Source organism: Brassica rapa, chromosome A01, assembly GCF_000309985.2.
Source record: "Brassica rapa cultivar Chiifu-401-42 chromosome A01, CAAS_Brap_v3.01, whole genome shotgun sequence".
In the NCBI taxonomy this organism is placed as follows: Eukaryota; Viridiplantae; Streptophyta; class Magnoliopsida; order Brassicales; family Brassicaceae; genus Brassica; species Brassica rapa.
Window position 1 is genome coordinate 13,421,798 of NC_024795.2, and position 23,409 is coordinate 13,445,206.

The following is a 23,409-nucleotide window of genomic DNA, read 5'->3' on the forward strand; positions in this document are numbered from 1 at the left end:
ATTTGTTTTTAAGACATTGGATGGCATGATTAAAGATGTTAAGCATGAGTGTGTGTTTGGTATATACATTTAAAGAATAATTAAAGTTGAAAAACAGCAGTATAAATGTATAATTAATCACATCCAGCCCCAGGACAATCAATTCAATCTAATCCCTCCATTTAAGTTCCACTTCTATCCTACGCACGATATGCTAACACGCGCCGTATTATTACACAACGCACTTTCTCAAGTACAAATGTTCTGCAACCGTTTCCTTTTTCGTTGACAGTCACATGGAAACTCCACTTTTTTCTTCAACCTTCGCGAAATCTCTCTGACGACGACGGAAACAGATGGCGAGGAGTCACCGGTTTATTAGCTACCGGTTACTCCTTCTCCTTTTACTAAGCTTCGAAACGGCACGGCGTTTAGCTTCCGCTGATCCAAACGACGAGGCGTGTTTGAAGAATCTCCGACAAAGCTTGGAGGATCCGGCGCGTAATCTCCGGAACTGGACAAACAACGTCTTCTCCAACCCTTGTTCCGGCTTCACCTCTTACCTCCCTGGCGCCACCTGTAACAATGGCAGAATCTATAAGCTTTCTCTCACTAGCCTCTCACTTCGCGGCTCAATCTCTCCGTTTCTCTCCAACTGCACCAACCTCCAGTCCTTGGATCTATCGTCAAACCAGATCTCCGGTGACATCCCGCCGGAGATACAGTTTCTCGTTAACCTCGCCGTACTCAACCTCTCATCAAACCGTCTCTCCGGCGAAATCTCTCCGCAGTTAGCTCTCTGCGCTTACCTGAACGTCATTGACCTCCATGATAACCAGCTCTCCGGTCAAATCCCTCAGCAGCTAGGACTCTTGGCGAGGCTGTCTGCGTTTGACGTGTCGAACAACAAACTCTCCGGCCAGATTCCGACATACTTGTCGAACAGGACAGGGAGTTTTCCGAGGTTTAACGCGAGCTCGTTCGTGGGGAACAAGGGGTTGTACGGGTATCCGTTGCAGGATATGGTGAAGGGCAAAGGCTTATCGGTGATGGCGATCGTCGGGATAGGGCTTGGAAGTGGAGTGGTGAGCTTGATGATTAGTTTCACAGGTGTTTGTATTTGGTTGAGGATCACTGAGAAGAAGATGGCTGCTGAAGAAGAAGGCAAGATTAGTCAATCAATGCCTGATTACTAAATTTTAATTAAGGATTTTTTCTTAAAATGTTATAATTAATTAATCACGGCTGTTTTTGAAACAAGATGATTCCAATATTCATCAATTGGTGGTATGCGTGAGTTTTTTTTGGTATATTCGTTCTTTGGGATTTTTGTTATTCGAAAGTTTTTTTTAAAGATTTTTTTAAGAACAAACTTGCAACTTTTCATATTTATTTTATCGTATTCAACATCTTTTTCGAGTAAATTCTGTAAATTTAGTCTTATTATAGAAGGTGAAGCAAAAACAGAACTGAAGAAAACTAAATCTAAATTCTGAATCCAAACTGGTTCAAATCTGAATTTGATATTATTTAATTTTAGAAATATTTTTGAATAGAGTTTAGGATTAAATATTTTCGATCAGGTAGTTCTTGAACAACTAAAACTCATAGAGATATTTTAAAAAAAATTATTTACTTTAAATATTTTGGATACCTGTAAATATTTCTATCAGACATATTTGAATAATATTTAGATTTTGGACAATGTTATATATTACATAAAATCTGTTTTGAATCAATTGATTATCAAATCCAATCCAAAAAATAAATTATCAAATAAAAATTATAAGTCTATTACCAAATATCTGAAAAAAAAATCATTCAAACCACAAAAGAATACCTAAAACTGTTTAGCACAACCAGTTATTAAATATCTTGTTAAAAACTGTTTAGCATACACTCTCGTACTGAGCAAAATATTTGTAAGAAACCACAGTTGCAAAAATAATAAACCAAGAATATTAAAATTATACATTCACTCTAAATTTAAATAATCGATGTTTTAATTATCCTTTTATATTTTAAAAATTAATGTAAGAAAGCTTAATTAATATATTTTGCTTTAACAATAAAATATAAATTAAATATGAGTATATGAGTGGAATGCATTGTGAAATAAATAAAGTATTAACTTCTTAAAAATGAGTATATTTAATTTTTGATATATGTAAAATTTTAAAAGACTAGTCCTTTTCTAAATACAGCGTTAAAATTCTAAATACATTAGGAACGGTGCGGTACGCCGGTACTTGCGACTCTGTGAGCGACAGGTGGAGCCGATACTGATTTGGTTACTACGTTCATGCCAGTGGACTGTCAGATAAATCATTATCATCCCCAAGAGTCTCATGATTTTTACTTTATTTTAAACAAAAGCGTCTCATGATTTTTAATTTATTTTGAAAAACTAGTCTTAATTATATCTTTGAAATTAAAAGGATGGTAAATCACTCTTCCGTCTATACATTTTATAAAATTTTCAGTGCAATAATGTTACAAATTCCGTTAAAATAATGTTACGAATATTCAATTCAATAACTATGAATAAATATATATATATAATTTCAATTAGCCTTCTTTAACAAGTAATGGGTGTTAGCACCTTACATTTACAAAGACTAAACCGAATTAAATCACAATCTCATCCAGCTGCAGCCTCGTTGCTTTATAGCTCCAAATCATAATATCATATTAATGGCTTCTCTCAGCTCTTCTGCTCGTTTCCACAAACCGGACCTGCGTAAATGTTCGACAGTTAAACATAAACCGATGGATCATTCTTCTCTTGCTCCATTAGTAACTATCTTCACCAGCTTCTAAAGTAGCATGTATTTAGTCTACTTCCTGAAATTTTTTTGGTTAGGGAAAATGGACTTTGACAAGTGCTTTAACAAGGACCGGACCGGTCTCTACTGCAGTGAGCGAGCGGTATAATTCAAAATGCTTCAAAACTCTCTTAATCAAACTGTCAAGTTTGAAACTCAACTCTTAGGTGTTTGAAGGCAGCTTCTTACCACTTTAGATATTACACTCAAGTGAGTCCAGTCCATCCTTCCTGCTGGGTAAGTTGGTTGATAACCCGTCAAGGATCATGTTTATAACTTTAAGGTACACATGTACTACTATTAAAATGTATGAGTTGATTGTTTATTCAGAAAATTGCTTATTAATGACAGTATTGGATTCATATTAGATCTACCCATATAGGTAAAAATAGATACCTACTTTAGTTCCATCTTTCATTCTAACTTGGTGGAAGCATTTCAATTGACTCTTGAAGAAGTTGTAGAGAGGTGAAGATAAGATGAGGATGAAAGAGTTAGCGGGTGAAGAATAGTTTTGTTTGTGAAATTGCTTCCATTGAGTTGCGTAATCTCTGTTTCAATAATCGATACTAATAACAAATACATAACTGTATGTCGTTTACAAATGAACAAAACGGCAAGGGGTTTGGTTAAGCTAAGTTAAAATGGGGCGTCATTTTGGAAACAGCGCATCATATATAGGAGTGAACAACACTTTGCGAAGCTTCTTCTTTTTCGTCTTCTCCTCCTCTTACTTTAGTAAATTGATTCAAGTGAGAAAAGCGCATTTTCTCGGATCTCAGATCCCAACACCATTGTTTTATTCTTCTGTATAATTTTTGATCTAAGAGGTAGATTTTCTCTCTTCTTCTCCTTCTTCTTGTCGATTTCTTCAGGAGCTTATTGGTCTTCTTTGATGGATCTATGCGTTAATCTGATTAGTTTTTTGATGAAATTCGTTATTAATGGTTGGTAGATTCGAATAGGTTGAGCTCTCTGGGATCATAAAAATGGCGAGAAGGCAAGCAGGTTCAACACGGCGTGTAGGAGAAGGTGGAAGCTTCCCTTTTGCTGGAGGAGCTTCCCACTCCAAGTCTCGTTCTTCTCCTCTTTTGTCTATTTGCCTTCTTCTTCTTGTATCCTTCCTTCCTTCCTCCTTTATCGGATCTTCCTTCAATTTCTTTTTTTTTTTTTCAATATCTAATAATCAATTTCCAGGGGGCTTGCCTTCTCATTTGGTATGCTTACAGTGGTCCAGGTATTCTATATAGTATATTCAATAAGTCTTTCTTTTTTTGCATCTAAGTAGTGATTTTTCTTGTGGAATGCAGGAATCTTTAAAAGTGTCAAAGAAGTCAGCAAAGTTTCAGGTTCTCATTTTCAATACATGTGAATTCATCTGGCATTGAGTCATCTATCTTATCAGCTTTTTTTGATGAATTTAGCAGGTGACTACTCATGCACATCACAAGTCCAAAGAGCCGTTTCTCTTCTTAAGAAGGCCTATGGAGATGGGATGCGCAAGGTCTTGCACGTAGGCCCTGAGACTTGCTCTGTCGTTTCCACTCTCTTGAAAGAGGATGACACTGAAGCCTGGGGTGTCGAACCTTACGACATCGAGGATGCTGATTCTCACTGCAAGAGTCTTGTCAGCAAAGGCCTTGTCCGTGTCGCTGATATCAAGTTCCCTCTCCCCTACAGGCCCAAATCTTTCTCTCTTGTCATCGTCTCAGATGCTCTCGATTATCTCTCCCCTAAGTACCTTAACAAGACCCTCCCTGAACTTGCTAGAGTTGCTTCAGATGGTGTGGTTCTTTTTGCAGGTAAACTCTGAGAGTAATAAAAATTATCATTCGAGTTTTTGGTTTCTAACTTTTGAACTTCGACTCTTTTCTAGGTCTCCCTGGTCAGCAAAAGGCTAAAGTTGCTGAATTGTCTAAATTCGGACGTCCCGTAAGTTTACTACACCCTGTGCTCTCTCTGTTAGTTTATAAATGGCAGTTCTTAATCTTTCTTATTGCAGGCTAAAATGCGTAGCGCATCATGGTGGAACCGATTCTTCGTCCAGACAAGCTTAGAAGAAAACGAAGGACCAAACAAGAAGTTTGAACAAGCTGCTTCCAAAGGATCATACAAACCAGCCTGCCAAGTCTTCCACCTCAAGCCATTACATTAATCAGCCACCACTGTTCCACACTAAACCATATTCACACGTAAGAAGAAAAACAAAATAGCATAATCGATATTCTCCTTTGTATTTTGTAACAAAGTTTTTGCCATTTGTATTCCCCCATCAACACAATTTTTCCCTATTGAGTTTAAATCCATCATTGTCACCAATAGTCTCCACATGAACACTTGTCATCTTTAAAGCAGTGGAATCTAAGAGCATGTACATCAATGAACCCAACGTACATGAATGAACCCCCCTTGGGGTTCATTGGATTTTTTTATGTATTTAATGGTGGGGTCATGAACAGTGTTGAACCCTCTCATATATGGTTCTCCATCAATGAACCTCAAGTTCGGGTTCATACGAATAAAATAATATATTTTTGGGAAAAAAAACAAATTTTGAGAAAAATTAAAAAATTGTTTTTTTTAAAGAAGTTGTAATTCAATACATTGAGAATTCATAAACTTACTAAATATTTTTAATTATTTCTTAAAAGGTTTTATTCAATACATTGGAAATTCAAGAACATACAAAAGATTAGTCACTACGATCATCAAATTTTGCCCATACATTTTCAACTAAATCAGCTTTGAGACGCTCATGAATTTGTGAATCCCGAACCTGATTGCGAATGTTAAGCATATCAACATTCACACTTTCTCTCCTTGTCACCTTCGAACTTCGGCTAGATTCTCCTGACTCGAACTCAGATGTATTAGCTAGAATGTATCCTTGTCTTTCGTCCTCTACTATCATATTGTGCAATATGACACAGGCTCTCATTACCTTTCCTATCTTTTCTTTGTCCCATTTAAGAGCAGGGTTTTTAACAATTGCAAACCTCGATTGCAAGACTCCAAATGCCCGTTCTACATCTTTTCTGGTCGATTCTTGACGTTTTGCAAATGCCACTGCTTTAGGACCTTGAAGAAGCGGGATGGATTGGATAAATGTTGCCCAATTAGGATAAATCCCGTCGGTAAGATAGTAGGGCATACGATAAGTGTGGTTGTTCACCTTGAACTTCACTTTAGGAGCTCGACCTTGTAAAATTTCATCAAAAACCGGTGACCGATCAAGAACATTGATATCGTTGAGTGTACCTGGTAATCCGAAAAATGAGTGCCATATCCAAAGATCTTGTGATGCCACGGCTTCTAAGACAATTGTCGGTTTTCCCGAACCACGTGTGAACTGACCTTTCCAAGCAGTTGGGCAGTTTTTCCACTCCCAATGCATACAATCGATGATGCCTATCATTCCCGGAAACCCTCGTGCCTCTCCAGAATCAAGTAGTCTTTGAAGATCTTCAGGTGTTGGTTTTCTTTGATACTCATCTCCAAACACTTGTATTATCGCTTCCGCGAAATTCTCCAAACATAAAATTGCAGTACTTGCCCCAAGTCGGAGATACTCGTCATTCGCATCTCCGGCACGACCGTAAGCCAACATTCTCATAGCTGAAGTGCATTTTTGAAGTGTAGATAGGTTGTTCCTTCCATGACCATTTCTCCGTTGTTGAAAGTATGGAACTTCATTACCTAGACGTTCGACAATGCGAAGGAACAATGACTTGTTCATTCGAAAACGTCGCCTAAACAAGTCGTGTGTGTATGTAGGATTTTCACTGAAATAGTCCTGACAAAAAGCATTCGAAAACGTCGCCTAAACAAAGTACAACCCGTGTAACAAAGCAACATCAGTGTAGAAACCAACAAAAAACTACACTGCATCCGATAGACATAAAGCATCCGAGAGACAGAAACAGACACCAACCCGTGAGACAGCAACAGACACCAACCCGTGATCTTGCAACTCCTGACAAAGCAACCTGCACAACAATAACGTGACAACATAAGTTAATTACTACACCTATTGAGGGAAATAAATAATGAAAACACAGAGATTCGATCAAGCAAGTTAACCAAATCAATCAAGGAGTTCAGATATGAGTTTCTGTTTCAGGGTTATTTCGTTAGGGGTTAGATCAGTCTCAATCTTGGCTAGTAGAAGTTGTAGGATTTTGTGCTGGGAGATCTTTTTTCTCTCAGCCAGGATGGTCTCTATTTGATCGAATGCAGCTTCTTTCCCGTGCCTCTTGCGTTTGGCTGCTTTAGCAGCCTTAACACCAGCTGGTCTAACCTCGTCCTCAGCCATTACCTGTTCAGCTTCCTTCGTTTTCTCCTTCCCGCCATCTCTTGACTTCAAAACTGACTTCCACTTCTGATCATGTCTCAGTTCCCTCCAACAGTGTTCCATGGTGAATTTCGCTTGGTAATCATTGAAGAAAATCTCATGGGCAGCCTTCATCACATCATCATCATTTTGACCACTTGATTGGTGCTTCAAAGCCGCGTCGTAGCTTCCTACAAACTTGCACACTTGCTCGTTGACCCTTCCCCACCTCTGCTTACACTGACCCCACTCTCTTGGAGCGCTGCCAGTGAGCAGAGTGCTAGAATTCACGTACGCCTCTATCCTCCTCCAAAAGGAGGTGATCTTCTGCTCATTACTGACAATAGGGTCCTTGCTCGTGTTCAGCCAACCACTGATGAGCACAAGGTCCTCTTTAGTTGTCCACTTCCTCTTGGAAGCCGGTTTCACTAACCCAGGAGAGTTAGCTACTGCTTCTGGAGGGTCGCAGTTAGGGAATGGACTTGTTTGCGAAGCTAGTAGGGAAATGAAACCGGAAGTTTGTGTGGAAAAGGGTTCCATGGTTTTGGTTTATGTTTTAGATATGGTTTAGGTATATTTTTTAAGATAATGGGGGTTTTGGTTCTCTATTTAAACTTGTTTTCACGAAGGTAGTATAGCTAAATTAAATTCAACCAGCCAAGCATTGAATATAAAACCTAATAGAGAACAACTACTCCACACAGAGAACTAAATACACATCAAATCAACAACTTAATACTATCAACTACTTAAACACATATTTAATTCCACTCTACTTTTCTGAGCAAGGCTAGTCTTACTAATAAATACTTCTAGTTCAGTTTAGTTTGCTTCCTAAAAAATACTTCTAGTTCTAGTTCTAGTTATCAAGGCTAGTCTTACTAATAAATACTTCTAGTTCTAGTTATCAATTCTTCTAGTTCTAGTTATCAATTCACGCAAACACATTACAGTCTACATCACAGCTAGAGATGGGTTAGAACATTTACCTCTCTATTTCAGTCGAAGCACACCTTCTCTAGGGTACCGACCTGGACTGGTGAGGCTTCGAACCTGTTCCTGAACATGGAAACAACAAGAATACAGTGTTACTCATTAATATTAATAGAGGACATATAGATTAAAGCAACAGAAATAAAGCAAGCTATTGTATTTACCTCCAGGCTCTCAATCTGGTAATTGAGACTCGACACCCCCTTGATAACCTCCTCAGCCTTTCCATCTCCTCCTGGACACCAACCACCCAAGGATGACTATAGTGCAACCCATTATCCTTGTTGACAACAGAAAACAAAATATTAGAGACAGTTCGAGTTTCATAAATTTTTATGACATAGATTAAGGAAAATATACTAACTTCATAGTTTATGCACGTGAAGAACCTCTTTCCAGGATGACTGTCGTAGTCTTCCTTCCCCCGTACCTCGTCAATGATTCTCCCACCGCAAGCACACCGTATTGGAATACCGTACTGTGAATCCTCCACGAAGCCTAACATGTCGCAGTACTCCTTTTGTTGCTTTGAATGTCTTTGTTCTTCTGAGGGATCCATCTGCACCACAAAACGAATTGATTAGAACAAACTAATGAAAAATTCTGATAACCCAAACAGATATCTCGACTCTATTAGAACAAACGAATCCTAACAAAGAAACCCCCTTTTCAAATTCATATCGACTCTATTAAACTCTAAAAAAGAAACCCTCTAATCGATTTCAGCTAATAGAAATCTCTCAGACTCGATTTAGAACCCTAACAAACAAACCCCAGAGGCGATTTCTCTTCCAGACTCTATTGGAGGAGAAACCCCCAATTCAAATTCGTATCGACGCTTTTCAACCCTAACAAAAAAAATAGACTGAGAAGAGAGAGGATTACAAAGGACGGTGAAGTCGATCAGAACACTCTCCCTCGTCGATTTGATGGAAAAACGACCTCTCGATCGTAGTCGCTACAAAAATCGCCTCTGAACTAGAAAACCCTAGCTTTTGGAAGAGAAGAGGAAATGAGGAGAAACACGCGAGGCGTGCATTTTCCGCGTCGACATCTGAAAAAGGTCAAGCCAATACGGTACCGACACGTGTAGTGAACTCGCTTCACACGGGATCACTCCAGCGGGCCGGTTCACTTAAAATAACCCATTTTTCATTTTCTTTTTGGATTAAAATCCTGTGAAACCCAGCCCATGAACCTCTTATAATCTCTTGATGTACATGGTGTAAGGTTATCCCCTTACGATAATCTCTCTACCGGCAACCGCAGACATAAACTTGATCTGTAATATGTGTTTTTTTTATTCATGGTCAATATCATTCTCTGTATTTTTCTTCATTTCACATGACGTATTCCAAAATTCTAGGGAAAATATCCAGCAATTTTCGTCAAGATTAGTAAAGACTGAGAGTTAAATAACTCAAAGAAACAGAGAAATGAGAATCATGAGATGTTTAAACTCTAAAATTGTATAAAAACCCCAATCAAGTAAGATTGATCTTTTTAAAGGCCCAATTGTTTTCAGATGCGCTGATTTGATTTGACCCGGCCGCTGGTACACCGGTTTTGAAACATTTAAAAATAGGAACCGGAAATTTATTTATATTGGTGGCTTCAAACACAACTACAAGTTTTTTGGTACAAGGTAACAACATCGGTTGATCTAGAAGCAGCTAAGTTGCAAGATTTCCACTTTTTAAAATCGACCAGTTTATAGTTTCACGAATAAGAAACGCAGGCTTCATTAAAATGATAAACAAAAACTAAACAGTCATATTGAGAAAACAATGCCTTTGCCTGTTTTTTTTTCAACTGAGATTCACAGTCCATTTCATGTTATCCTCAGTCAGACCCATTTGCAAGCTTGTCAGAACGGTGTAGAGTTTCTCCGAGACAGGTCCAAAGCTACCTTCTCCGTACGATACTCTGCGTAAACAAAAAAAACAGGCAAAAGATTTACCCCACTTTATTGGTTGGTTTTTGTTTAAATGAGGATACAAAAAGACAGTCTTTGTGTTACCTTTTGCCTTTGTAAGTAATGCTTCCAACGGGAGAGACAACCACAGCGGTTCCAGTGCAGAAAACCTCGTCCGCCTCTAGTAACTCATCAACTGTCACATTCCGTTCCTCCACCTGCATGATACCAGATAAACATTCTCTGTGACCACTAGCAACTACCAAGTTGTGATACTATGATCACCTTTTAAAGATGTGAGTAGAGTTGAGAATCTGCGGAAAGGGAGAGAGATTACCTTAAGCCCTTGGCTACGAGCAACGTCAACTATACTTTTCCTTGTAATCCCTGGTAAGATGGTTCCTCTTATTTCAGGAGTAGAGACCACATTATCCTGGCAAAGAGAGTAAGCAAGCAACAGCGATTTGGTCAAAAGGTTTCTTTATAAGAGAATTAGTAGCTTGAGATGTTTTGCAAAAGTCTTCACAAATTAAGATGGTGCCACTGAGACATCTCCTAGACTCTATATGGCATCACTGAATACCGAAAGAGTTGATTTTCTTCTACCTTGACAATGAAGATATTGCATGAGGAGACCTCCTCAAGATATCTTTTGTAGATGCAATCAAGGTACAATACATCGGAATATCCTTTAGCTTTCGCAACAGACTGTGCTTTTAGTACCTACATTTTAAGTTGTTATGCGTGAGTGAGTACATAAGCCAGTCCAAAGAGATGTTAGCGACTTCAACTTTGACTTACTGCAGCATAATTGCCAATGGTTTTAACACCTCCGGTACCACCAGGTGTTGCACGGTGAAATTCACTTTCCACAATCAAATTGATTGGTGACACACCTTCTTTGAAGTAGTTTCCAACAGGAGAGACATAGACAAGGAAAGTATATTCTGGTGCAGGAGCAAGACCAAGAACAGCTCCAGTTCCCATTAGCAACGGTCTAATGTACAAGGAACCTTTACCTGGAGGTGGAACCTGAAAAACAAGACATCGAATCATATTATTAACTCAAAACAGCCAACAAAACTTTTTTGTAATAACTTGATTTGCATACCCAACGTTTGTTTGCTAAGACAGTTGCTTTCACAGCGTCGACAAACTGGTCAATGGTAGGAGAAGGCATACACATCCTCTCAGCACCACATCTCATACGTGTGGCATTCTCTTCAGGACGGAAGAGGAGGATATTCTTACCGTCTTGCTTTCTGTAAGCTTTCATCCCTTCGAACAACCCCTACAAACAGAAGTACACAACACACAGATAAGACTTTTTTTTTATAATCATAAACTCCAATCTTTTCATGGCCAGATTGTGTTTCAGTGTCAAGAATCTAGGAAAACAAATCCATTGAACTCCTCTAAAAGATTATTGATTAGCATATTAGACTAAGCTCTCATTATATTAAAGGACACAACTAGAAAACAAAAGTCAACGGATGATTACACTTTGGCATCAAGAATCTGACATACTTTATATTCTCATGAAAGGCTTTTCTACTACCAAAGAAAAGACTAAGCTCGTTCTATGAAACTTGTCACAGTAAAGGAAAGGACTTTGAGAAAGAAGGAAACAAAAACCTGTCCGTAGTTGAGTACACCAGCAGATGGGCTGACTTCAATGTTCCCAAAACGTTGCAACTCACCATTAGAGAACTCACCCCCAAGGTTACATTTCATGACGTACATGTAATCGGTCGGCTTAAGACCGAACCCGATGTTGTCCCAATCTATGTCGGCTAGTTCAGTAACATCCTTACTACTCCACATCAAAAAAAACCATTCTCGTCACCAATAACAAAACAAAACAAAAAGAAAACTGATAGTGATTCAAAACAAACCTGGAAGAAGAGTTTGAAAGCACGGCGTTGCACCGAGTAAGGGAGACTCCACTTGAAGAGACAGAGGAAGAAGAACGCTGAAGCTGTGAATAAATACAATCGAGAAATGAGGTCAGATGGAATCGAATGAATGGTGTAGAAAAGGGGAGAAAAAAAGAGCTGACCTTGATGGAGGAAGTCGATGGCGATAAGTTCCGAGAGAAGCAGAATGAGTGGAGGCGCGTGGTGGAGGCGCGTGAAGGAGAAAGAAGGTAACTTTGATTAAGACTCGGGGAAAGTGTAGCTCTCTCCATCGTTCGTTTGGAGTCTTTCTTCTTTCTTCTTTCTCTTTGGGTGTCTGTAATGTAATGGGTGACGGACGGACGGAGGCTATGTGCGTTTTCCTTTCAGCTTCTCTTTTTACCCTAACACCTTTTTTTCAAGTTTTTAATTTGTTTCTCAAATTAAATAATATATAATCTATACTTATAATGTTCTCCATAGTAAGCATATTCAATAGTAAATTGCCTAAAATTATGGAAAACATGACAAGTAAACTAAATTACTTCATAAATAATAGTATAGATTGTTTTATTATTAGTTTTTAACTGAGTATTTATTAATTTACACAAAACACATAATAAATATTATATATAATTACACACGAATTTTATTTTAATAATGTTAAATTTATATGTTATATGACATAATTAATTATAAAGTAATATAATAAAAATATGAAAATATATAAAAAAAATCTTATATATATTGTGTTGCTATCTGGAAATAATATTTATTATTATAATGTTAAAAAAATTAAGGTATAAAATAATTTATATTTAAATATTAGTCAAACAAAAAACATTTATATTAACATATTTTCTAAACTATTTCTAATATATGAGTGCTTAAAAACTTTAACACAATAATAAGTATATATTTTGATGAATGTTTTTTTGACATATATAAATAATTTGATGTTTGATTTAACTATTTGAAATCATAGATAATAACTTATTTTGCCTATTTTTTGGATAAATTAGACATAAATTAATAAGTATTTGTAAGATGATTATGTCTGCATGTGCGGGCAAAACACCTAGTCAATTTAGTAATCTAAACAGGTTTTTAATGTGCAACCCCCACAGTAGGTTTAACCCATATTAATTAATTTCATAATTAGTAATATAAAATCTTATATTTACAACTATATATTATCTTTTTATTTATTTTGAAACTCTCAACAATATATTGTTTAAAATATTTATATACAAAAATATAACAGTATATATTAACCTTAATTTCATATTCTATTTAAAAAATATGTTACTAGAAAACTATGAAATTTTAGTAATTCATTTAAAATATTAATGCAAATCAAATTTTAATACATATATATATATATATTCAATTTTAATTATAACAAATCTATTGAGAAAAATAGAAAATATTACCAAAATTTAAAATATATTTTATAAAATAATGTATTAATGTAATAACAAAAACAAATTAATAATTCATGTAATCTTCCAAACTCAAAATAGTAGTGTAAGTTTTATTGATAAAATATAAAATTGAATATTCAAATTTAATGATAGTATTTCAAATTTTACAAAAGATAAAATTATAGATAATAATAAATAAGTTTTTGAAATGCACCACAAGAAAATAAACTATATATGCTGTAAAATTTAAAGCAATCTAATATTCTGAAATCTTAATTAAAAATAAAAAGAAAACTTAATATCATAACATCCAAAAAATATCTTATATCAATAAAATTTACTAAATAATATTAGAAAATTGTCAAAAATACTACATTCATAATAATATTTTCAGTTTTACCCTAACCACTTATACCCTTACTTTTAAAAGACATTAAAATCCTAAGGTTAAATAATCTAGACTTAGGATTTAGACTTGAGGTGAGATATGGTTTTTAGAATGTGGAGTTTATGGTTCTAATAAATATATAAACAAATACTTTACAAAATTTTTAAAATAGTTTTAAAAAGAACTTTTGAATTTCAAAAAGAAAATATGGAGAAAAAAGTTCGAAATTTATAAAAAAAGTTAGAATTTGAAAAAGTATAATTCTAAACCATAAAAAAAACACTATTTTAAAAAATTTTAATTTTTTTTTTATTTTTATTTATTTAAATAATTACTTATTATATATATATATAGTAAGTGTATAAGAGTCTTTTGCCTCTTAATGAAGAATGTATTTTTGAAAATGTCTCTTCAGTGATGGTAAACATGAATAATAAAACCAACAAAGTGCTAAACATGAAAATTCTCCATTAATATGATAGATGCTACTACTATGTATAAAATTTACTAAAATAATATGACTATATTATTTAAACAAAACATTTTTACTAATAAATCCAATAATATATTAAAATAATATATGTTAAAATATAACTTTTTAAACACAACATGTAAATATAAATTATCTTAAACATATTTCTTTTCTATAATATAAATAAATAAATTTAAAAATCGTATTATAGCAAAATGTATGTTTGTTGATGACAAAAAAAAAAGTAAAATGTATAAATTAAAGAAGAAACATATTTTGAATTAGGTTATCTATTTGATATTTCATATTGTCATTTTATTGTACCTAACTCAAAAATATATTAGTAAGTAATAAAATTTAATAACAAAGTAAAATATATTAAAAAAATCACTATATGTTAATAATGCCGAATAAGAAATATAAACAATAATATTATAGAATTACATAATATATAACACTAAAATAGAAATACATTTTTAAAATAAATTATAAATATCAGCATGTACGTGCAGGTCAAATTCTAATATTACCTTAATTTATTGACTTATTCGAATTCTAAGTCGGATTGAATTGTTAATCATCTTGGTTTTGGTTATTTCACTTTTTAATTAATATACTAGTTGAACAGAAAAAAATAAGTGTGATCTGTAATATTTTTTTTAAAAAATAATGCAAGATAATGAGAGGCAGATTACTTTTCTTTTGTAGTTGTCAGTTGACAAACGAAAAATATTATATATCTGTCGTTGTTAGACTTTACATGGAGAGACCAAAAATGTTTGTTAATGTTTGTAAAGCGAAAGAAAAATGACAGAAAATGTTGATTGACCAACCATCTACATTGCGTTAACTCCCATAAGTAAAAAAAAAGACCGGAAATGCTTATATTAACAAAAACAAAAGAAAAGGACCAAAAGTGTTCTCTTTATCTCAATCTGAAAAGTCTATTAACCAACTACTTACGTAACTGAACTCCAATATAAAACGTGTGTTTCGTTTATGTTTATCCTCTGAGTGGGATAATGATGCCACCACTGAGATTTGCCAATTTCTCGAGGGACCCGCTTGTTTTCTTGACAAGATTAGCCGATAACATTGGATAACTTTGACCTAAATTAACTAGTAAGAAAGTTAACATTTAAATGAGAAAGATAGCCCGACTCTGTTCTTATTATTTAGTCGATAATAATTTTATGTCTATCTTCAAATTACTAACGAGGTGATCAATTCTTTATTTTTTCTATATATACTATCTTTAAGGCTTTTCGAATTGTTTGAACTACAGACTAGTGAAGTGAAGAAGGGAAACAAAATCAAACATTAGTATAAGAGAAGGCAGGAGATACAAACCCAAATGATTTGAACATATCACTCTATGGTTTCTTCTCTTTTCCATGTCTGCGATTATGCCGGTATTGATTATGATCCATCCTCTATCCTCTTCTACAAGATTACGACCTATCCACTCTTCCAATCTTGAGTTCAACCGTTACTCTTTTAAATATATTTTTTCTATTTATTTGATATGAACACAATCTCAAGAACTAAATTAAAAGTCTAAAAGCTAGGTTTTGATCTTTCTCTGTTTTGTGATAGACACAAACATGGCTCGGTCTTTAGGAAAAACTGCTTCTGTTGAATCATGTAAACAGAAAGCCATGCTGCAAAACAGCAAAAGCAAAGGCTTTGTTAGGATAAATATGTATTTAGTTGAGATAAACATGTAATATATTAGAGATAATCTTCAATGTAAAGTCGGCCAGGTCACGTTGTATATAAACTGAGTTTTAGACTCACGATAAAACACATAGAAAATATTCAGTACTTTCTTATTTCTACATAGTATCAGAGCAATAGATCTAATTTCCAAAAATGATCGATTGCTTGTTTGATTATTCTTGGTCGTAACTCTCAGCGAAGGTATGGGAGATGAAAAGGGAATTGTTACCGGCGTGACCGGGGAGAAGAGTGAGAACTCACCTTATTTGATATTCTCGGCGGATAATCCAGGTGCTTTGATCACTTCTGTTCAATTGAAAGGAGAGAATTACAGTGAGTGGGCTACGGAGATGATGAACGCTCTCCAAGCCAAAAGAAAAACTGGTTTCATTGATGGAACACTCAAGAAGCCGCCGGAGGGACATTCTCATCTGGAGTCGTGGCTGAGTGTAAACTCAATGATTGTGGGATGGCTGCGAACGTCAATCGATCCACGAGTAAGATCAACTGTGACATTCATAACGAATGCTCACAAACTTTGGGAGAATCTTAAAGAAAGGTTTTCCGTAGGGAACAAGGTACGAGTACATCAGCTAATGTCCAAGTTGGCTTCGTGTAGGCAGGACGGAGAGGCTGTGATTGATTATTACGGTCGTCTAGCAAAGATGTGAGAGGAATTTCAGACGTATAGACTGCCACCAGCTTGTACGTGTGACGCAGCTGCCTTGTATGAGAAGGAAAGAGAGATGAGAGAGTTCATCAATTTGTTATGGGGTTAGATGAGTCCAGGTTTGGACATGTTGTTACAGCAATTATCGAGGCATATGTTCTGCCTGATCTCAGAAAAGCCTACAATAAAGTTGTACGTGAGGAGGATTGTTTGAACTCTGCTAAGATTCGAGAACATCAACAGGAGGCTGTAGGCTTTGTTGGTAGGCGTCAAGGAAGTAATTCTGATTCGAGAACAGTGGCGGGTGGTTTGCATGATGACTATGTCTCGCAATCATCGCAAAGCGGAGGAAGAGTTCGAACCTGTTCAAACTGTGGAAGAACGGGCCATGATAAGTGTACATGTTGGCAGTTAATTGGGTATCCAGAATGGTTTACGGAGAGAGGAGGAAGAGGAACTCGAGGTTCTTCAAGAGGAGGTGGTCGCAGTAATGGTTTATCTCGGGGCAGTGGACAGTCGAATGTAGCATATGCAACGTCTGCTAATCCAACAACCGCCTCCACACCTGGGCTCACTCCGGAACAGTGGAGAACGATCACTCAAATCATCAACAACAACAAATCAAACTCTTCCGATAAGCTGTCTGGTAAGGACATGGGTGATTTAATCATTGATACAGGAGCATCACATCATATGACTGGAGATATCAGTCTTCTTGTCAATCTCAAAGATGTTTCACCGTGTAACGTGAGCTTTGCAGATGGGAGTACTACAGTTTCAAAGAAATTGGGCTTGTTGCCATTGTCCAATCACATCTCATTATATAATGTGTTATATGTTCCAGGCCTGAATTGTTCTTTGATTTCAGTATCAAAGTTACTCAAACATTCAAATTGTTTCGCGTTTTTCACCGATACAATATGCATGTGTTTTGCAGGACCGGTGTTCGAGGACGCTGATTGGAGCAGGTGAAGAACGCGATGGGGTGTACTATTTTACGGATGTCAGATCTGATAGAGTTATAACAAGACTGTTAATATTGAGGATTCAGTTTTGTGGCATCGTCGGTTGGGGCATCCAACGTTTTCAGTTTTATCTTCTTTACCATTGTTTTCTGGTGTTGGTGTTTCTTCGAATTTGCATTCATGTGAGGTCTGCTGTCAAGCTAAACAAACTAGAGATTCTTTTTCTGAAAGTTCTAATAAAACTACTGAGTGTTTTGAGTTAATTCACATTGATGTGTGGGGACCTTATCGTTTGCAAGCTTCAAATGGAGCATTTTACTTCTTGACCATGGTAGATGATTTGTCACGGACTGTATGGACGTTTTTGTTACTTGAGAAGTCGGAAGTGAAGAGAGTAGTAGAGAATTTTTGTGCCTATGCCGACATACAGTTGGGGAAACGATAAAGAAGGTTCAAAGTGACAATGGCAGCGAGTTCATGTGCATGTCGTCATTCTTCAAGAATAGGGGGATAGTTCATCAAACCTTCTGCGTAAGGACTCCACAACAGAACAGTAAGGTGGAGAGAAAACACCATCACTTGTTAAACGTTGCACGATCCTTACTTTTCCAGGCAAGTATGCCGATTAAGTTCTGGGGGGAGGCTGTTCTAGCAGCAGCACACGTCATAAACCTTACACCAACCAAGGTTCTCAACAGAAAATGCCCCCACGAGTTGTTATTTGGATCAGTTCCTTCCTACTCTGATTTGCGTGTGTTTGGATCTTTATGTTTCGCTCATAAACAGCTGCGAGACAAGAACAAGTTTGCCTCAAGGAGCCGGAGGTGTGTTTTCGTTGGATATCCTTTGGGAAGAAGGGATGACAGCTGTATGACTTGGAGAAGAAGAAATTCTTTGTATCTCGCGATGTGATATTTAGAGAGAATGAGTTTCCTTTTGCAAAGGGATTGTCGGACATGCTCCCTTCTCCTGTAATAGAAGAAAATCTTGATGCTTTCCTCATTAACGAAACAGAGTTACTTGGAAACATGGGGAGTAGTGACGAGGTAACTCGCCCTACAACACAAGTTGGAACTGATAGTGGCAAGGTAACTCGCCCTACAACACAAGTTGGAACTGATAGTGGTGATGTCAGTGAGTCAGTATCGCAGCAAGTTCCGGGTGTGGTGTCAGCCTCTCAGGATCCTGCAATAATAGAGATAGGATCCGAAGTACTGTAGAGAGGAATGAGCCCACATAAGTGGTAAATTCATATGTTGTAGCTACATCAGAGGTTTCGTTTGGTCAAGGGCAGTGAGTAAAGACACCTTCTACTCGTCTGAATGATTTCATCATCGACAATGCAGTGTGTAGAAATAGTACCCCTCGCGTTCTCACCTCTGATCAATCCTACGGCGTCTATTTCGACCCAGTCACAGGTAACACACTATGTCCTCTCACTGAGCTTATTTTTGACGAAACATACTATGTTGGCGACAAAGCTTTTGTTGCAGCTGTATGCGCAGAGAGTGAGCCTAAGTGTTTTATGGAAGCCCTGAGGGAAAAACGTTGGACAAAAGAAATATACAAAGAAGTGGATGCGCTTGAAGTGTCTCACACATGGAGTGTAATGGATCTAACACCAGGGCGTTAGCTTTGGGAACAATGTGGGTCTTCAAGATAAAATATAACGCAGATGGGACAATGGAACGATTTAAGCCAAGACTAGTTATGCTTGGTAATCGACAGAAGGCAGGAGCTGATTATGATGAGACTTTCGCGCCTGTTGCGAAGATGACTACTGTTCGAAGTCTTTTGAAAATAATTGCTTCAAATAACTGGGAAGTTCACCAGATGGATGTGCGCAACGCTTTTCTTCATGGAGATTTACATGAAGAGGTTTATATCAAGCTTCCGCAAGGCTAACACATTCTGAGCCTTATAAAGTATTGAGGTTACATAAGTCTCTCTATGGGTTGAAGCAAGCTCCTCGGTATTGGTTCGAGAAGCTCACCAAAGCGCTTGTTCGTGCAGGGTTTTCTCAATCATATTCTGACTATTCCTTGTTTGTTTATTCCCGTGGTAACGTGGAGATACGGGTGTTAATTTATGTTGATGATCTGATCATATGTGGTAATGATGGTGAAGCGATTCAGAAATTTAAAAAGTATCTTGGTGAGTGTTTCCACATGAAGAATCTAGGGAAGCTCAAGTACTTCCTTGGCATACAGATTGCTCGAGGGAAAGAAGGGTTTGTGCTAAGTCAAAGGAAATATGCTATGGACATAGTAAAAGAGACTGGTTTTATTGATCCACCATCGGCCGCAACACCTATGGAACATAACCACCATCTAGCAACAGATAGTAGTGCGTTTGTTACTGATCCAACAAGATATAGAAGACTTTTCGGGCGACTCATCTATCTTGCGAACACTTGACCTGATATATCCTACTCAGTTCACATACTTTCTCAATTTATGCAGAAGCCGCGAGAGAGGCATATGGAGGCGGCTTATCGTGTTGTTCGTTTTCTCAAAGGTACGGCTGGTCAGGGGATCTTTCTCAAGTCAGACAGTGACTTGCAGTTATCTATCTATTGTGATGCCGATTGGGCGGCGTGTCCCTTGACAAGAAGGCTTCTTACTGCGTACGTTGCCATGATTGGAGGTTCTCCGGTGTCTTGGAAGAATTAGAAACAGAATGTGGTATCTCATTCTTCATCTGAGGCAGAGTATCGAGCGATGTCAATTGCTACACGTGAGGTCAAATGGCTACGACAACTTCTCATTGATCTCGGTTTTGCGCCACGGACTCCATCCTGTCTCTTTTGTGATAGTACGGTAGCTTTGTATATCGCCTCGAACCCTGTCTTTCATGAGCGAACAATACATGTCGAGATAGATTGCCATTGAGTTCGTGATGCTTTGAAGTAAGGAATGATTACGTGTTCGTACATTGGTACTAAGGAGCAGTTAACCAATGTTCTCACTAAAACGTTGGGGAAAGTTCAGTTTAACCATCTCATGTCCAAATTGTGCATTTGCAATGCTCCTATTTGAGGGAGACTGTTAGGATAAATATGTATTTAGTTGAGATAAACATGTAATATATTAGAGATAATCTTCAATGTAAAGTCGGCTAGGTCTCCTTGTATATAAACTGAGCTTTAGACTCACGATGAAACACACAAAAAATATTCAGTACTTTCCTATTTCTACAGGCTTTATAGTAAAAGTGAAAATTTGGAAAATAGGACAGGACACACAACCAAGGGCCCATAAGCTTAATCATCAAGGCCCAACCAAACCAATTTTCCAAACATTATCTATATACAGTCATCTATATATATACTTTGACCCATAAGCCTCATCAACAATATTATTCATATGAACAATCCTCAACTTCGATACACTTTAGACCATAAAATCGTGACAATAAAAAGAAACTTGACAATAGATTGACAAATACAACTGAATAGGGAAAACATGTACCTAATATGATTTGTGTTCGCCTTCTCAAGTCATTTAAAGAAATTTTATTTGCCTAAAGACCTATCTGAATAGTTCTGAGTCTAGTTCCTCTAAACCAGACCAAAACTGGATTTTGATATAATGAAGCTAGAATCAATATACGAAGACTCAGCTAAGAAAGTGAGCACTTGACGATTACAACTTGAAGAGGTATGTTTACATAGACGGATTTTGAAGAGATATTCATGTTTCATTCTTTCTTCTGTGTCCAAATTCTTATAGACTTGTCGAGTGAGCCGGACGCGATCAAGTTCTCTGTAGGGTGGCAAGCAACACTCATGATAGACTCAGTATGACCCTCAAGTTTCTGAAGCAGTTTCTTGGAGTTCAGCTCCCACATGTATACACACTTGTCCCCGGATCCACTGACTATTCACTTTCCATTTGTGACAAAGAACGCAGAGGAAATAAAATACTGAGAGTTGAAGTGGCCAGTGTATGTTTTAACGAGTTTAGCAGAAGAAATATTCCACAACCTTTGTAAATTTGAAAGGGGTCATGGCATTAATAACAATTCACGAGAATTTGTATCTGTTATAATAAACTACTAGGATAAGACCTACGCCTTTCGCATGATGAGTTTATATAACGTGATGAAATTTTTATATCTATACAACTATGTTTTTTATCTAATCATCTATACGTCGAACGGGGACCATTTGCAATTGTTAATTTGGACGAAAACCTTTGAATTTATCATGGATCCGATCGATTAGGACAAAAAAATTTTACACTAATTTCAAAATTTCACAATTTTACATAAGATGGAAAATGAAAATATTAAAAAGACAAACTACGAATTGGGTTAGTCTTTTAAACAACGTGGACATTGATTCGGTATTGTAGTTGGATCAATGGTCGGACCGGTCCAACAGGTTCAATTGGGTTTTAAATTTTAATCCAATTTTAGATTAAGTAACTATATTTATATATATATACTGTAAAAGTATTAATATAAAATTTATATCATTACACAAATGGGAATTGGATTCAATATACACAAGAGAAAAGAAAATTAATGTTATAACTATATCAACAACTTGGTTATGATATTTTGAATATTTTATGTAATAAGACATTTTTTTGCCCATAGACATTTACAACCGTTGATCACATACATGTATTTTTAGTTTTTTTTTCTTCCCTCTCTCATTTTATTTGATATACATCTTTCTAATTAAATAAAAGCCATTCAAATAATTATGCTGATAAAAATGTATACATTTTTCTGTATATGCTGTAATTTAAAATTTTTTAAATGGACATATATTTCTCATAAAATTATACTTCTGTTTTTTCACAGTTTGTTTTGTTGTGTGATATTCTATAAAAAACATAGAATAGAAACATAATTTTATAATAAATAACAATATGTTAACATTATAATATGTGTAATTCATTGACAATCTTATTACCTTGAAGTCTCTTATCTTAACCTTTACTATATACAAAGAACAACACAATCTCAGGTGAAATAGACAAAAACATTTGTAACAATTATTGTACTTACTGAATATTCTATAATATTTTATAAATATAGTACAGAACGTTAAAATGTTCGTCTTCTTATGCCTCGTTTTCCTTCTTTCTCCTCCTCCTCCCCTCCCCTCCCTCCTCCTCCTCCTCCTCCTCCGATCTCCTCTTACCTCTCTTCCTCTTCCTTTTCCTCCAAATAGTATACAATATATAGATCAATGTATACTATTTCTCTTCCATAAATAATATAGATTTATTTTTTATTTTGCATATACACAATAGACGGGCCGCTAAAGAGAAAGTGATCTAACTTTGCTTAAAATTGTCACATCAAAGAAAAAACATTATAGAATGAGTATATTCTTCATTTACGAACCCCTTATAAATATTTAGCAAATTGACCCTTACACAAACAATGGTGACATAGGGTTGCCTCGATAATGGTGCCTGAGAGGAGCGGCTAGGATGAACTTTTTTTCATTTAAAAAAAATCTAATATTGTTAAAGATCTTTTTCAAGTCGAAAAAGTTCAAATCAGCCATTTGCAAAAGATAGGAAAGGAAACAATTTAATTACGATGGTTTGTTTGTGTAATGAAATAGAATAGGTAGTCTCTTAATATATAGCTATATGTTGGGATCAATGAAAGGAATTATGTATATTCAACAATTATTGCTTAATTTACATAAAAAATGGAAATCTGGGATATCATAACTATAGAAAATCGTAATTAACTCATTTTATAAATTTAGAAGGTCAGCAATTTACTCATGTTGTAAATATAGAAAGTCGCAATATAAAAATTTAATACACTATATATTTGGGCAAGAAAACATTAGATATATAATG

General features: G+C 36.0%; 5 protein-coding genes across 8 annotated transcripts; 3 read left to right on the forward strand and 2 right to left on the reverse strand.

Moving 5' to 3' along the window:
- The first annotated feature begins 276 nt into the window (after positions 1–276).
- Positions 277–1,388, forward strand: LOC103827518 (receptor-like protein 44). The gene has a single exon (XM_009103012.3). It carries the CDS (start codon positions 336–338, stop codon positions 1,173–1,175), a length of 840 nt encoding a protein of 279 aa, XP_009101260.1. The 5' UTR covers positions 277–335; the 3' UTR covers positions 1,176–1,388.
- Positions 1,389–3,426: 2,038 nt separating this feature from the next.
- Positions 3,427–5,119, forward strand: LOC103875453 (probable pectin methylesterase CGR2). 4 transcript variants are annotated; one of them, XM_009153978.3, is made up of 7 exons: positions 3,427–3,634; positions 3,760–3,919; positions 4,002–4,041; positions 4,115–4,153; positions 4,229–4,606; positions 4,681–4,736; positions 4,807–5,119. In XM_009153978.3, the coding sequence occupies exons 2-7, from the start codon at positions 3,794–3,796 to the stop codon at positions 4,957–4,959; spliced, it is 792 nt and encodes a 263-aa protein (XP_009152226.1). In that variant the 5' UTR covers positions 3,427–3,634; positions 3,760–3,793; the 3' UTR covers positions 4,960–5,119. The 4 variants fall into 4 exon arrangements, with proteins under 4 accessions (XP_009152226.1, XP_009101240.1, XP_009101232.1 ...); XM_009102992.2 differs by having other exon boundaries at positions 4,232–4,606; XM_009102984.3 differs by having other exon boundaries at positions 3,483–3,634; positions 3,770–3,919.
- A 377-nt stretch (positions 5,120–5,496) lies between these two features.
- On the reverse strand, positions 5,497–7,674 carry LOC103828462. The gene is made up of 4 exons (XM_033275510.1): positions 7,055–7,674; positions 6,736–6,790; positions 6,159–6,624; positions 5,497–6,002 (listed from the first exon to the last, which is right to left on the reverse strand). Exons 1-4 carry the CDS (start codon positions 7,672–7,674, stop codon positions 5,497–5,499), a joined length of 1,647 nt encoding a protein of 548 aa, XP_033131401.1.
- A 2,033-nt stretch (positions 7,675–9,707) lies between these two features.
- On the reverse strand, positions 9,708–12,360 carry LOC103875438 (branched-chain-amino-acid aminotransferase 3, chloroplastic). Its single transcript, XM_009153959.3, has 9 exons — positions 12,102–12,360; positions 11,938–12,020; positions 11,678–11,855; positions 11,154–11,333; positions 10,844–11,074; positions 10,649–10,765; positions 10,380–10,475; positions 10,148–10,260; positions 9,708–10,053 (listed from the first exon to the last, which is right to left on the reverse strand). The coding sequence occupies exons 1-9, from the start codon at positions 12,228–12,230 to the stop codon at positions 9,936–9,938; spliced, it is 1,245 nt and encodes a 414-aa protein (XP_009152207.1). The 5' UTR covers positions 12,231–12,360; the 3' UTR covers positions 9,708–9,935.
- Positions 12,361–16,709: 4,349 nt separating this feature from the next.
- On the forward strand, positions 16,710–18,795 carry LOC103828451. The gene is made up of 4 exons (XM_033275514.1): positions 16,710–17,357; positions 17,548–17,613; positions 18,188–18,399; positions 18,495–18,795. The coding sequence occupies exons 1-4, from the start codon at positions 16,710–16,712 to the stop codon at positions 18,793–18,795; spliced, it is 1,227 nt and encodes a 408-aa protein (XP_033131405.1).
- The last annotated feature ends 4,614 nt before the right edge of the window (positions 18,796–23,409 follow it).

Coding starts and splice junctions, on each gene's coding strand:
- LOC103875453 (XM_009153978.3), top strand. CDS start 3,794: ATGGCGAGAAGGCAAGCAGGTTCAACACGGCGTGTAGGAGAAGGTGGA. Junction 4,154..4,228: donor AGAAGTCAGCAAAGTTTCAG/GTTCTCATTTTC, acceptor TGATGAATTTAG/CAGGTGACTACTCATGCACA. Junction 4,737..4,806: donor TGTCTAAATTCGGACGTCCC/GTAAGTTTACTA, acceptor TTCTTATTGCAG/GCTAAAATGCGTAGCGCATC.
- LOC103875438 (XM_009153959.3), bottom strand. CDS start 12,230: ATGGAGAGAGCTACACTTTCCCCGAGTCTTAATCAAAGTTACCTTCTT. Junction 12,021..12,101: donor CATCGACTTCCTCCATCAAG/GTCAGCTCTTTT, acceptor ATTTATTCACAG/CTTCAGCGTTCTTCTTCCTC. Junction 10,054..10,147: donor ATTACTTACAAAGGCAAAAG/GTAACACAAAGA, acceptor TTGTTTACGCAG/AGTATCGTACGGAGAAGGTA.
- LOC103828462 (XM_033275510.1), bottom strand. CDS start 7,674: ATGGAACCCTTTTCCACACAAACTTCCGGTTTCATTTCCCTACTAGCT. Junction 6,625..6,735: donor TGTCTGTTGCTGTCTCACGG/GTTGGTGTCTGT, acceptor TACTTTGTTTAG/GCGACGTTTTCGAATGCTTT. Junction 6,003..6,158: donor CTGCCCAACTGCTTGGAAAG/GTCAGTTCACAC, acceptor AAATTTTACAAG/GTCGAGCTCCTAAAGTGAAG.
- LOC103828451 (XM_033275514.1), top strand. CDS start 16,710: ATGGGGTTAGATGAGTCCAGGTTTGGACATGTTGTTACAGCAATTATC. Junction 17,358..17,547: donor AAGATGTTTCACCGTGTAAC/GTGAGCTTTGCA, acceptor TGTGTTTTGCAG/GACCGGTGTTCGAGGACGCT. Junction 18,400..18,494: donor TTTGCCTCAAGGAGCCGGAG/GTGTGTTTTCGT, acceptor TGTGATATTTAG/AGAGAATGAGTTTCCTTTTG.
- LOC103827518 (XM_009103012.3), top strand. CDS start 336: ATGGCGAGGAGTCACCGGTTTATTAGCTACCGGTTACTCCTTCTCCTT.